Raw genomic sequence first — 14744 nt, 5'->3', positions numbered from 1 at the left:
ATCATCGACAGGAGAGCTGTGATTGGCTGCAGCCATGACGAGAGGGGGAGACCCACATCTTCATCATCATCATCATCATCATCATCATCATCCTCCAGAGGAGAGGGGGGTGGACAGAATAACAGAAACACTTGAAGCTCAGAAATCATTTAGTTTTTTGTTTTGTTTTGTTTTTGAGCCTCTTTTAGCTGATTTTGATTTTACCGTGATTCAATATAAAAAGCTTCAACTCAAGATAAAGTAAACACAGCGTGACAGCGTTTCATATCTTTATTGAAGGCACACTCGGATCTACACGATGACATTTCAGCAGCGACATTAGTCACACTCGACATTTTCCCTCCAGTTTAAGAGGAACTCACTGAGATAACGTGGCAGCAGATAATGACACGCATATTACGGATCACCCTCGCTGTGAAACATCTGATTTACATACACGATTCACCATGAAGAGACAAAACCTGTTAATCCAGGATGTTTCACCATCATCACAGCTCAGGATTACTGATGCACGCGTGTATTAAAGTTTCATTTACAAGCTGCTTTCTGTTTGACCTGCTCAGTACAAACGTGTCTGAGATAAAACATCTCGTGTAGAAACAGGTGAAACTTTCCCAGAGCTGCTGATAAAGAGTGTGTGTGCATGTTTGTATTTATCACGGTGTGGGGACTTGAGGACAACACAGGACAAACTGATGATTTGAAAAGGTTAAAGTCAGACTAGGAGCTGCAGTCAGTAGTAGTCATGGATCAGCGTCACAGTACTTTCTGTGTTTCACGGTGTTGTACTGTGAGCTCCAGCAGACAGACAGGCCGGCGTGTAGCTCTTCACCGTCTCGTCCCAGGAACAGTCGACCACCTGCAGACAACACAACACTGTTAGAAGAAGTCAGTGAACACCTGGAAATATTCTCAATACAGCGTGCACGTGAAACTTGATTTGAAGGCAACACAGCTCCAGATAAATACTGAACTGTCCCTTTAATGTTTCCCCTCGTCACGGAGACTACGTCCAGGTTTTAGACAGTCTGCGGGGACGTCATAGAGACTACGTCCAGTTTTAGACAGTCTGCGGGGACGTCACAGAGACTACGTCCAGGTTTTAGACGGTCTTGGATGGATCCGGTCGTGTTTTCTACGATAACATTTGAACTCGTCTCTCTGCGCTGCAGGTGAAGTGTGTCCACTCAGAGAGGACAGACGGAGACGAGTCTCCTCTCTCATCAAAGTGTTCCTCCTAAATTACTCACCATTATCAGGTCTGGGACAAAAGCATTAGTCGTCCTCTTCTTCTTTATTTGTATGACGGACGTCCTCATTTTGTGCAATTCAACCTGCAGCTTTCATCATTCCCCACTAATGCACACTTCCTGTCTCAGGATTCACGTATGCAGATTTTTATGCTCTTTAGTTTCAGTTTTTTTTGCATCTTCGTGCACAAATGAAACTTTCTTTGAACTGCAGGTTGTTTCTATGTTGGCGATTGTCAGCAGAGAACATCCAGTCCATTATGCAGCGTTTCTACATCATATACATACACAGAGCATAGAAATGAAACTAGTCGTGGTTTCAATAAAGAACTACAGATTTACCCCTCAGGTAGTCAGTGACAATAACTGTGATTAAATCATCACATTAAACATGGTTTGATGATGAATGTGTGTTCTCACAGCCCGTTGTCACGAGGTTTAGGAACCCGGAAAGTCACAAGCTGGTCCATCCAACTGTGTTGCAAATTTTAAGCGAACTTTATGTAATTCGTCAAAAGAAAAACTTCATGAACATTAGTTTCCATCCACTACTGTGACATTAGATAAGCATTAGTTAGAAAACCAGCAGAAGAGGGTGCATCAAGATGACGTCGAGCTGAATCCTTTGGAGGTGTTGGGGAAACTTCAGTGAAGAAACAGCAGGTCTACTCCAACCAGACCACCAACAAATCGTTGCCTCATTGTCATGGTCGAGTTTGCGCAGGTTCTCCCAAGACAAACTGGTTCTAGGGTTGGGTTCAGGGCCCTCTTCTGGAGCCTGGAAAGGGATCTCACCAGCAAGCGTCTGGTGGCCGGGCACAGCCCGAAAGAACCACAGAGCCTCCACTCTGTGGCCCACCACCTACAAGGATAGGCTTTGCAAACTTCCGCATGCTGATTCCTGCCATCAAACTGCTCTCAGGGACGTGTAGTGTCACCTCACTAACTGTTTTCCTACCGGCTCTTACGTCAGTTTCTGAAATCACGTTCTCATCACATCTTGGATTCATTTTGGCAACACGTCAACACGTCAGCATGGTCAATTCATCTGTAAATATTATCACAGATGAAGCATTTATGTTCCCGACTCTCAGCTCTTGGCGTGTAACTGAATGATGCGTGATGGTTTTGGACGTTTGGTCAGTCAGACAAAACAAACAATCTGAAGACGTCGCATCATTTCTTTAACTCTTGTGGACCAACAAAGTCTGCAGAGGAATCAGTAGTTAAAGACACTTAGTCACAGTCACGCTCAAGAAACGCCTCTGCATGGACGTGGTTATCATCTGGATGACACACTGTCTCTGCTCACAGATTTCAAAGTAAAAGCTTGGTTCCACTTCAGGAACATAAAGCCACTTTATCGTTCCCGTTGTCATCGGTGTTAGGACTTCCTGGTGTTCTGTCAAACAGCGAAACAGAAGCTGCTGCCTGACGGTTCGAACACATGACGGACGCTTCGAGAAATCAAATCTGATCCGAATCGGTGACAGGTTTAAAATCTGTCACAGTTTATTTGTCCTGACTTGTTTCCAGGTGTTCAGACCTGAGTTGTAAAAGGTTCCATTCACACAGAATGGTTTTTATTCATGCTGAAATAACTTTGTGTTTGCACTTGTATGACTTGTTGGAGGGTTTATCATCAATATAACATTGAACACTTTCCTAAAAACTCAGTTTGACTCAGAAAGAAACACTACCAAAACTGTTTTTGTCCCAGGCTGTAAACATGTTTATTTCTGCTGTGAAGTTGGACATTTGGACATGGGGACTTATGGAGACTGACTCACTTCTGGAGCCAGCCTCAGGTGGACGACAAGAGGTAAAATGTTTTTGTCAGTTAGTCTGGAGGGTTTGCAGAGAGCTGAATGAACGCTCCCGTTAGAAAGAGCTGTCTGACTCTAAAAACAGAGTTCTCTTCAGCTGATATCGACTTCCCGTCCTCAGCGGAACACATTGCTTAGCTTAGCACAGCAGACTTTCAGTCTGCTTCCCCCACACTGACCGCCGTCTGGATCAGTACCTTGTACAACCCCACTTGAGAAAACCCAAACTAACCTCAAACCGTCGCCTGATCTGACACCATGATCTGATCTGAATCAATAACGCTGATTAGGTTCCTTTGGTTGGAAGCTCCATCGTCACATCGCCGCTCGTTTTCTGCGTTTGAATCTTTGAATCAGCGAGTCAACAAGCCCGACGGCCTTTCGCAGCATGAGTAAGCAAAGTCGTCGTGCAGTGAGTCAGCTACTGAGAAGAGGGATGCCCTCCTTTAATTAACTTTAACAGCCTGCCGTTAATGGAAAGACGTGCACGCCGGCCAAGACTGCAGCAAAGCACAAAGAAAGAGAAAGAAGCACAGAGGGATGGCGAGGAGAGCGACGAGGACCCACAGGGGAATGAAAGCAGCTTCAAAGTCCGACCAATATTCTGAAACGTCTTTTGAAAGACGAGAAAAAGATGAAGAAGAAACAATAATTAAAAACACTAATGAGCCTGCGGCAGGTACGCACGCACACGGCGCTCGTACAGTACGACGCGCTCGTTATCGCTGCACAGTTGTCATGGCAACGTTGAGTTTCAGTGACACCAACTCTGTAACTTGCGGCTGCGAACTGAATGCTTTTATTTTGAAAAATCCCAACTCACAAATACGAGAGCTGCAGATGACGGCGGGCTTCATTACTGATCGATCGGTTTGAGCTGCCACAAGTGTGGATTAATCCGCCACTGAAAGTAGTCCCACCACTGCCTGACGATGGTGTTTGACTTTTTATGGAATCTGATGACATGAAGAACTTTTAAATTCATTTGTCTGTCAGCTCATCTGCCAAGTGTAGAAGAATCCAAAGGTCTGGTGGCAGCAGGTAACAAAGATCTCTTGTATCTCTGTCCACCACCGTTACTTCTTTGGTCCATCAGGTTGTGATGTCGTGGATGATCCGTGTTCAGGATGGCGTCCTCCATCCACACAGACTGATCTTTAAATGTCTCAAATTCAACACGCTGACACACACGTCGAGCTGAATCCTTTGGAGGTGTTGGGGAAACTTCAGTGAAGAAACAGCAGGTCTACTCCAACCAGACCACCGACAAATCGTTGCCTCATTGTCATGGTCGGGTTTGTGCAGGTTCTCCCAGGACAAACTGGTTCTCGGGTTGGGTTCAGGGCCCTCTTCTTCTTCTCTTCAGCCCGAAAGAACCACAGAGCCTCCACTCTGTGGCCCACCACCTACAAGGATAGGCTTTGCAAACTTCCGCATGCTGATTCCTGCCATCAAACTGCTCTCAGGGACGTGTAGCGTCACCTCACTAACTGTTTTCCTACCGGCTCTTACGTCAGTTTCTGAAATCACGTTCTCATCACATCTTGGATTCATTTTGGCAACACGTCAACACGTCAGCATGGTCAATTCATCTGTAAATATTATCACAGATGAAGCATTTATGTTCCCGACTCTCAGCTCTTGGCGTGTAACTGAATGATGCGTGATGGTTTTGGACGTTTGGTCAGTCAGACAAAACAAACAATCTGAAGACGTCACATCATTTCTTTAACTCTTGTGGACCAACAAAGTCTGCAGAGGAATCAGTAGTTAAAGACACTTAGTCACAGTCACGCTCAATAAACAACAAACAAGTAAAACGAAGAGAAACTCTCAGCAGTCCGACGCTGTGGAGGACAAACTACAGCCTCTATAATCAGGCGGGACGTGGCTATCATCTGGATGACACGCCTCTGCATGGACGTGGCTATCATCTGGATGACACGCCTCTGCATGGACGTGGTTATCATCTGGATGACACACTGTCTGTGCTCACAGATTTCAAAGTAAAAGCTTGGTTCCACTTCTCTTTAAATGTCTCAAATTCAACACGCTGACACTGGAGTCTTTATTAACTGACAGCTTACAGACCTGTGAACGCCGTCATCCTGTATGATCTATCACCATCTGCTCTCTTTGTCACACACACACACAGTCGAAGTCCTCTATGCCTGACTTGCGTGTTAAGTGTGTGTGTGTGTGTGTGTGTGTGTGTGTGTGTGTGTGTGGTTTGGCCCGCAGAGCCGTGAGCAGGGTGATCCATCAGATACATGTGGCTACGCTTTGGATAAGACCAGAGACCGACACCAGAGAGAGAAAGAGAAGAGTCAGCGAGAATCTGAGGAGAGGAAGGAGAAGTGAAAGAAGACGAGCTGATTCTCACAATGACACATAATGAATGTGATGCAAGTTCCCTGAAAACTGCAGAACAGATCAAATGAACAGTAAACTAATCTGCACTGACCTGTGATCAGCTGAACGCTGTCTGCTCTCACAGCTGTAGCTGCTGTTAGCTCAGTTTGTTGAGCTCAGAGCGTTTAGTGTTTGTACCACAGGCATTTTGGAAGAAGAACAAGAAGAAGAAGAAGAAGAAGAAGAAGAAGAAGAAGAAGAAGAAGAGGTTTACAGGTCCAGCAGTCAGCAGCTTCTATGGACATGATGGCAGAGGAGCAGAGAGTGAAGAGGACGCTGACGGAGGAAGCTAAGAAGAGAAAAGGAGAGAGTGAGCGAGCAAGAAGCCGCCGGACAAGAGTAAATGTGGGACTGACTTGCTGCTGGGGACCTGGTTGATCAGAAGTAATGTAATCAGAAGAAATACTCGAGTACAGCTGTAGTGGGATAAATCCCAGCTACGTGATGTTGGTTGAATATTTAGGCGCGTTCTCAGCTCAGGTAAGAAGACGTCATGTGATCGTCAAAGGTGAGCTGGAGCTTCTTTTCGTCGTCGCCCACAGAGTCACGGCGCAGTGCCGGACAGTCGTCTCCATGGAGAACAAAGAGCTGACTCAGCCAATCAGAGTGATGAGGACGGAACAGTACATCACAGCTGTCACACACACACACACACACACACACACACACACACACACAGAGTAACTGGACTGTGACTTCACACTCAGTCACGTATGAAGGACCAGGTGTGATCTTCAATATTTAATGTCTTCATTTAAAGTTTATCTGTGTTTGCAGTGAAGTCTCTGAATAATTCAATGTTTTGAAAAGCTTCAGATGATGAATGGACATTATTATGATTTATTTTGTTTTATCAGCCTCCATCGTCTTTATAGATATTCTATATGTGGAGACACAACACGATGTTAGAGCACACAAACACGTCGCTGGGTCGGTCACACTTTGACGGTGGTCGAGGTGTTTCAGCCGCTCTACGCCTACGAAATGACGTGATCTACGGCGGCAACTTGAAAGAACACGCGACAAGTCAACATCGCCGGACGGACTGAGCATCGAGATTCGTCCATATCATCGTGAGCTAACGACGCGTTCAGCCCAATTAAATAATAATGACACCAACGAGCGACCACACTGACTTTCTTTGACTTTACGATTAGAGAGACAGCTGAAGAGAGAGCCACGGGTCGGACTCGAACCCCCGGGCCTCCACACCGAGGACTGAGCCTTCACACACGGGGCGGCTGCTCTACCGACCCGAGATTTCTGATATTTTGAATCAGTTCTCTTTAGTCTGGATATTTTAAATTCATGACAGTCATACAAACTTTATGTGTGTTTTCTGAATCGAGTGAAGCTCTGTGAGTTTCAGGTCTTCACTGAGGAAACTTTCCATCTTAAATAAAATATTTCCTTTAGTTTTCTTCACAGAAATGAATGAACTGCTGCGATATCGATATTTTACTTACACCTCCTAAAAACAAGGACTAGTGCACTACACAGCAATCATAGAAAAAGAAGCTTGAACCGAATTCTTGAATTATTCCTGATAATATCAGAATTTATATGAATGTTTCTCATGAATTCATTTCTTTGTATTATCCCAGCGTCACTGCTACATGTTTAAATCCAACATTTCACGAGCTGCTGGAACAAAGATGTGGACGGTGCCACAGCTTCTTATGAGCGTGTTGTTTTACAGCCTTCTTCTCTGTAATGACACACACCAACAATACAGCTCATTACTGCTGACGCCTCCTCCCACACACACACACACACACACACACATCTCAAACATGGACATGGAGGACAATACAGCTCATTACTGCAGCTCTGTTATACACAAACACCAACGCTGCGACGGGACGGGTGATTGGTTGCCATGGGAAACGAACTGTTGACAGTGGCGACACTTCCACCTCATTGTGCTCAGCGTCGGGGAAGGAGCTCGCTCAGATTTTCCAGTTTTATCTTATCGCCAACTAAAGACTCAACGTGTCGCTCGTCTCTCAACACTCCTGACTTCCTGTCTCGTTGTTGTTGGGGACCGTTTTCAGTTTCGGTGGATTAATCCACATTTGGTAACTTTGTTTAACAGGAACAAACATCATGTTGTTTTCACCGGGGTGGTCACACTTTACAAAGACAGAAATATGAACATAACTGATCAATAACCAAACGACAGAAACAATAAAGCAAATATCCAATAATGAGAAAGAAAGATCGTCAGGAAAATGGATCATTCATTCATAGTTTATAGAGCTGAGTAATTATAAGTAATGAAGTCATAAACATAACTGTGTCACTGTTCGTCAGACGCAGGCTCAGCGGTTGAGCAAATGATGGTGAACGTAAAAGTTTACGGATCAGCAGTCGGCTCAGTTCAAACACGAAAACTTAAAGTAAAACTAAATCCAAAGTCACGAGGAACATCTGAACGCTTCAACAAAGAGCGAAGACGGACTGACCCTGAAACCCAAGAACACTAAAAACACAAGAAGACAAGATCACATGACAAAGTCAAAACGACTCAGATGATGGCAGGAAGTAAAGTTACAGAGAATTACAAAATACAAGAGGAAACCACGACAAACTATAGAGTGAAATTATGAAGAACTGATCCTAAAATAAGACGACGATCATCTGGACTGAATATTAGATTATTGGTGGAACTTTCAACATGAAGATGTTTGTAGCTTTTGACTTGCAGGAACAGAAAGATCAGAGAGAGGAACCATAAACTGTTCAATAGTGAGGGGAACTGAAATAAACTGTAGCCATGGGGTGTCGACTGGCTCGGTTGGTGGAGCATCCAAAAAATATCTTTAAAATAAAAAATAAAAAGCTGTAGCCATTCGTTGGTCTTGTGAGTATTGGTGGCAGCAGGACAGAGTACAGTACGTTGGATTGAATCAATCAACTAATGAAGGAACAACAGCGCGGCTCATTGATGTGTTTTTAATAGTTTAGTACCGACAGTTTCACACACACACACACACACACACACAATATGAGTTAATCAATACACTCACTGTTAGAATATTGAATAAAACCATCCTGTTAGAAAAGCAGCTTCAGCACCGTGGAAACTTTCCTCGAGGACAAACTGCTGTAATTTTAACTTCCAGAGCAATTTCTGTCTGAGATAAAAAGCCCGTGTCCTGGATGAGTTCCCCTCGTGCTGGGCTAAAAGTCTTCTCTTCAAAGACTCCATTATGTTCACGAGGACCGAGCAGTCCGCCAAACGTGGATCCCAAAGTTGTTTTTCCCCGACTATCTTGTTAATCATCTCACAAACCCTCAGAGGGCTTCGCTCTCGCCGCACTCTGGGAAAAACAGAACTCTAAAGTCGACGATAACAAGATTTTAGATTTCAGTCCTCAGGACATCATGAACATCGACCTGCAGAGACCTGACAGAAGATATTTCAAGCAGAAGCCATGGACAGTCTTTTCAGTTGATTAGACAGTCCGTCCATCATTCAGCCCAAGTTAAACTGCCATCAGATTTAATATTCACCTTCCCAAGAAGCTGGTTTCTTTTCATTTCGGTGATACGAAACCTTTTCGCCATCTCGTTGATACTTTTCATCTCTGACAAAGTATCCCTAAAAACCGATGCCCATTAAATTTGCTTTGGATATTCACAAGAGCATGAATTGTTTCTAATGTCGACCTCCTGATCTGAAGACAAAGATGATGATGATGTGATCTCGGTACTCGCGAGTCCTAAAAAAGAGTTTTTTAACCGGCTGTGCAAATTGATTTTCAAAGTGTTCAAACTGAAACGACCTGAACCTGATGACTACCCTGAAGGTAGGAAATCAATCTGGAAACTAATGGTACGCTTTGGGAAACGGTCAGCCGTGATTCATGCACCATTTGCAGTTAATGGGCTACAACATACAAAGCAAGTCTTGTTCCATCAGGACACACGCTCAGATAAAAATACAGTTTCAAGTTTTAGAGTTTAGCTAAACTTTTTCCTTGAACCACTTTAAGTTCAAGTGACGCCGTAACAAATAAATGATGACCTCAGTCACTCTGGTGTTTCCTCCGGCATCATAACAAGATGATTTCAACACTCATTTCCCGATCACAGCGTCGATCCCGGCATGGTTTTGTCACCATTTCCCACGCATTTACCCTCTGACATGAACTGAACTCTGCTGGCTGTCATTTCACCATTTTGCTTTGGATTTTCTCCTCTTGGGGGGAGTTGGTCATACGGCGCGAGAGAGACGCCGCCTGTCTAAATTAGCCAAATTAGACACGAGTGGCCTTTTACAGTTGGCCGCCTCTTCACCCCGACACATCCGAGCACACGGCTGCCCGACAGCCCTGCAGTGTCACTGTGTGTGGGCTAACCTCTGCCTGCTCGTGTGCAGACAGATTGATGGATGGGTCCCATTTCGAGAACTACAGCACAGATAGAAAACCAACCGAATGTGGACACAGTGATTCGATGATTACCCACGCACTCCGGAGAAGGACAAAGAGGGGAGTGAAGGAGGGAGGAAATGTTCCTAAATCTGAACAACTAACTGGAGAAACAAAAATACTGCATGACGCAGATACAGTTCTTTCTATTGGATTCCTTTTGTATCGTTACAATGTGGGTATCAGAGCCGAGTTCTCCAACAACAAACAGAGGATGAACATGGGGTTGACTGTGCAAAATGTCTTCTTAAACCGTCCATCGTCAATCGTCCATCACCCATCATCAATCGTTCATCGTCCATCATCAATCGTTCCCCGTCCATCATCAATCGTTCATCGTTCATCGTCCATCATCAATCGTTCATCGTCCATCATCCCTGCAGTCTGAAGGGCGACCTCCTCCTCCACGTTTTTATGTTCCAAGTCTAATTTCTTTTCACTGACATGTTTAGTGAAGCGTAATCTCCACAGGCAGCAAATCTCCTGCTGTCTACATGTTATGAACTTATTAATTACATCTATAATGATGGACTGTGGGCGTACAGCGCTGCAGTGGGTGGGGTGTATGCTTTTTGTTCCACAGGGGATTTTTGGATGAACAACAATACAGTGGAACGTCACTGGGACAAACTGGTTTGACCATGTGCAGGTCAATGGTTTCTCCACAGGAAAGCATCCAGAACCGTCCCAACAGGTTAATTTCCACATCCGCTTCACTGAGTCATCCGCTTATATCCATGACTTAAACATGAATCTTCTGGTCAATCTATTGGTCTAGTCTCAGCTGCCTCTTCACCACAGTCCAGTCCAAAGGTGTCGATCAAAAGATCTTTTTGGACTGGTGTTTCAGGGTGTCCGAGGTTGGACCATTTCCAAAGTCCAAGCAGGCAGCAGATCCATTTCGTCATCGTATCTCAAGGAATAAGCGGTAGATGCCAACGAAAATCCAGGATGTAAAGTAGCTGCTACCAACGGCTGTCACACTGTGCGATAGTAAAGAACATTAAAGAGCGCTGCTTCGTAAGGTTGGTTAAAGATAACTGACCTTACATGTCATGGAGATGCAGATCAAGCAATTTCCTGTTAGGAACCAAACCAGGAGCTCCAATAACAAGCTCCAAGGTCTCCAAGGCGGGAAACGCCACGCTGTTACGATGTCACCAAATTGAACAACTTCAGGACAGGTGTGTGCGTTACCTGGTTGGGGATATGCAGATTAAAGTCGAGTCCACAGACGAACTCTGAGTGATGTTCCACCGTGTCCAGAAGAGGCTGGTTCAGACTGTAATCCCAGAACCTGAACACAAACCAAACAAACACGTATTACAGATTTTTACTCACAAAACATTTACTGCAAACATTTCTCATTTCTCAGGCCAACAGTCCAACACACCAACAGTTTAATACAAACAGATTCAAACTAGATTTCTGCCCTATCAGTAGAAAAGACTGAACAAAACTAAATCCTGAAGTTTCTGGTAACTTTTTAACTTTTTGACCAGACGCCGGTGCACGACAAGGCATCCTGAAAACATTGGCTAGATTTTTATAAAATCTGAGGTTGTTGTTCGTGGTCCCCAGAGGATCAAGCCTCTTGATTTTAGTGATGACATTTTGAAATGTCACAGGCACTGATCCATTGAATTTCCATTAAGAAATGTGGATTATCGTTCCCAAGAGGTTTTACCCTCTGTACATTTCACTGAAGAAAGAAATGTGAACAACTACAGAGCAGGACACAATTTACTGAGCACATTCATGCTCCCCAGAGGGTGACCACTTTGTCTTTTGTTGGACACCATTAAGGGTAACTTTAGTAGTTTTTAACCTGGACTCTATTTCCTGTGTTTTTATGTCAAAGTGACGAAGGACAACATTTTTTACAATCGGTTCACTATAAACAAAAAGTGCTGGAGTCTCCAGAGGCTGAACCGGGCTGCGTCGTTATCCTAACGGGCAACTGCATCCTTCCAAGTACATCTATGATGCAAAGGATCGCTGTAGAGACAGACCTTTATGCTGAAGACTAAGATTCTTCGTAACATTCATTCAAACTGGACAGAAAACAGACTGAGCTGAGTTCATTCATGACGTCGTTTCTCTCCTGGCTCCGTCTGTAAAAACTTTAATCGACACGTAGATGTTATATAATGTAATTCATTATATAACATGTACGATGTGTGTGCAGGTCTGACATCTGAAGCAAACATCTGCCTTCACCTCGTCCCAACACGGAGCCACTTCACAGTCAAACAGTTAAACATGAGTGGGATTCGTTCAGGAAAAGAAGGGAGGACGAAGGAGAAGAGGAAGAGTTTAAATTAGACAAAAGCAATCACGAGAATGAAATTATGAAAAATAAAAGAGAACGAGGAGAGAGCGAGCGAGCGAGCGAGCCAATAAAACACTGCCTCCAGACTCGAGGCAGCAACGGCCAATCAGACTAATTGAAAGACTGTTTCTCTTCCTGGTCCTGACTGTGTGTGTGTGTGTGTGTGTGTGTGTGTGTGTGTGAGTGTGTGTGTGTGTGTGTGTGTGTGTGTGTGTGCCAAAGCTCTGACACAGCAAACACTCCCTCCAGACTCATCCACTTTGCAAATGTAATTAAATCATTTTCAGAGGGAACACTGCAGCGCTCCCATCGGGCTCCATTAGGCCTGTATTAATACACACACACACACACACACACACACACACACACACAGTGATGGGTGTCTGGGGAGAGTCCTGCATTCAGAGATATTATATATTGAGTGAGTTGTTAGTGTAAATCACCACACACACACACACACACACTCACTTTACTTGAGTGTGTGTGTGTGTTGTAGTACTGACTGATTTATTCTTAATGATCAAACTGAACTGACGTTCACAGTGATCGACGTAGTCTCCGTGACGTCCCCACAGACTGTCTAAAACCTGGACATAGTCTCAGTGACGTCCCCGCAGACTGTCTAAAACCTGGACGTAGTCTCTGTGATGTCCCCACAGACTGTCTAAAACCTGGACATAGTCTCAGTGACGTCCCCGCAGACTGTCTAAAACCTGGACGTAGTCTCTGTGATGTCCCCACAGACTGTCTAAAACCTGGACATAGTCTCAGTGACGTCCCCGCAGACTGTCTAAAACCTGGACGTAGTCTCTGTGATGTCCCCACAGACTGTCTAAAACCTGGACATAGTCTCAGTGACGTCCCCGCAGACTGTCTAAAACCTGGACGTAGTCTCTGTGATGTCCCCACAGACTGTCTAAAACCTGGACATAGTCTCAGTGACGTCCCCGCAGACTGTCTAAAACCTGGACGTAGTCTCTGTGATGTCCCCACAGACTGTCTAAAACCTGGACATAGTCTCAGTGACGTCCCCGCAGACTGTCTAAAACCTGGACGTAGTCTCTGTGATGTCCCCACAGACTGTCTAAAACCTGGACATAGTCTCAGTGACGTCCCCGCAGACTGTCTAAAACCTGGACGTAGTCTCTGTGATGTCCCCACAGACTGTCTAAAACCTGGACGTAGTCTCCGTGACGTCCCCACAGACTGTCTAAAACCTGGACGTAGTCTCCGTGACGTCCCCGCAGACTGTCTAAAACCTGGATGTAGTCTCCGTGACGTCCCCGCAGACTGTCTAAAACCTGGACGTAGTCTCCGTGACGTCCCCGCAGACTGTCTAAAACCTGGACGTAGTCTCCGTGACGTCCCCGCAGACTGTCTAAAACCTGGACGTAGTCTCCGTGACGTCCCCGCAGACTGTCTAAAACCTGGACGTAGTCTCCGTGACGTCCCCGCAGACTGTCTAAAACCTGGACGTAGTCTCTGTGACATCCCCGCAGACTGTCTAAAACCTGGACGTAGTCTCTGTGACATTTACCGTGTTCAAAGACTGAATGAGACGGTGTGTCCAAACCTTTGACTGCCTGCAGACTGGACTGAATGGGTCTCTGTGCTCACTCATTCACAAATGTATGCATGCAGTGAAAGTCACACATTCATCACACACAGTGCCGAGCCATGAAGAGCAGTGGCAGTATGAATGCATTCCTGTCACAGCGCTGCGTTTAGTGCATTAAGAGGCAGGAGTAATAATCCTGCAGCTCAGAGCCACTGTAGCTTTGATTAGCTTCATAAAACGAGTAACAGCAAAGATTTACTGCCGACTGCAGTCACACGGCTTTTTAGATTTCAGCACTGGGAATAAATGCAGCAGCAGAAGTGGAAGTATTTCCACCCTGGAGACCAACGCGTGCGTAAGAACCACTGATGTACCACGGCTGAATGAGCCGCGTGTCCGGCACCTTGACCTGCCCATGCCGCAGTGCTGCTCTCCTTTACATCAGTATACAGTGAATGTGGAGATTCTTTGGACCAGTACCAGAGTCTGAACTGCTGAGCTCTGACTCTGCAGTGTGAAAAACATTCCGCTTCTTGTGTTTGTCGGTTTAGCCGCTTGAACTTTCAAACGTTGCCGGCAGCAGATCATATCAGAAGTCGTTAATTAGTGTTAATTATCTGCAGCCGGGCAGTTTGTTCCGGGTCAGAGATCATTTGTGATGAAGATGATCTGTAACATCATCCAACAAATCAGCTGATCACGCCAGTCTCAGGAGTCCAACGTCTCATAGTTTGGCTGTTTAGACCTGTGATCAGGTGATCCACACTGACCTGTGATCAGGTGATCCACACTGACCTGTGATCAGGTGACCCACTCTGACCTGTGATCAGGTGACCCACACTGACCTGTGATCAGGTGACCCACACTGACCTGTGATCAGGTGACCCACACTGACCTGTGATCAGGTGACCCACACTGACCTGTGATCAG

At 45.2% G+C, this 14744-nt stretch overlaps 1 protein-coding gene across 7 annotated transcripts in view; it reads right to left on the bottom strand.

Moving 5' to 3' along the window:
* Positions 1 to 255: 255 nt before the first annotated feature.
* The window catches only part of pex7 (peroxisomal biogenesis factor 7), a 38558-nt gene continuing 24069 nt past the window's right edge, over positions 256 to 14744 (bottom strand). For all 7 annotated transcript variants that reach the window (XM_027279520.1, XM_027279521.1, XM_027279522.1 and 4 more), the window contains exons 10-11: positions 11122 to 11221; positions 256 to 859 (exon numbers count right to left, since the gene is read on the bottom strand). In XM_027279520.1, coding sequence (XP_027135321.1) covers positions 776 to 859; positions 11122 to 11221 — 184 coding nt within the window. In that variant the 3' untranslated portion in view covers positions 256 to 775. The remainder of the gene's footprint in view (positions 860 to 11121; positions 11222 to 14744) is intronic.

The sequence above is a fragment of the Larimichthys crocea genome, chromosome VI, assembly GCF_000972845.2.
Source record: "Larimichthys crocea isolate SSNF chromosome VI, L_crocea_2.0, whole genome shotgun sequence".
NCBI classification, from domain to species: Eukaryota; Metazoa; Chordata; class Actinopteri; family Sciaenidae; genus Larimichthys; species Larimichthys crocea.
The sequence above is the reverse complement of the archived record's forward strand: the minus strand, read 5'-3'. Positions and strand labels throughout refer to the sequence as shown.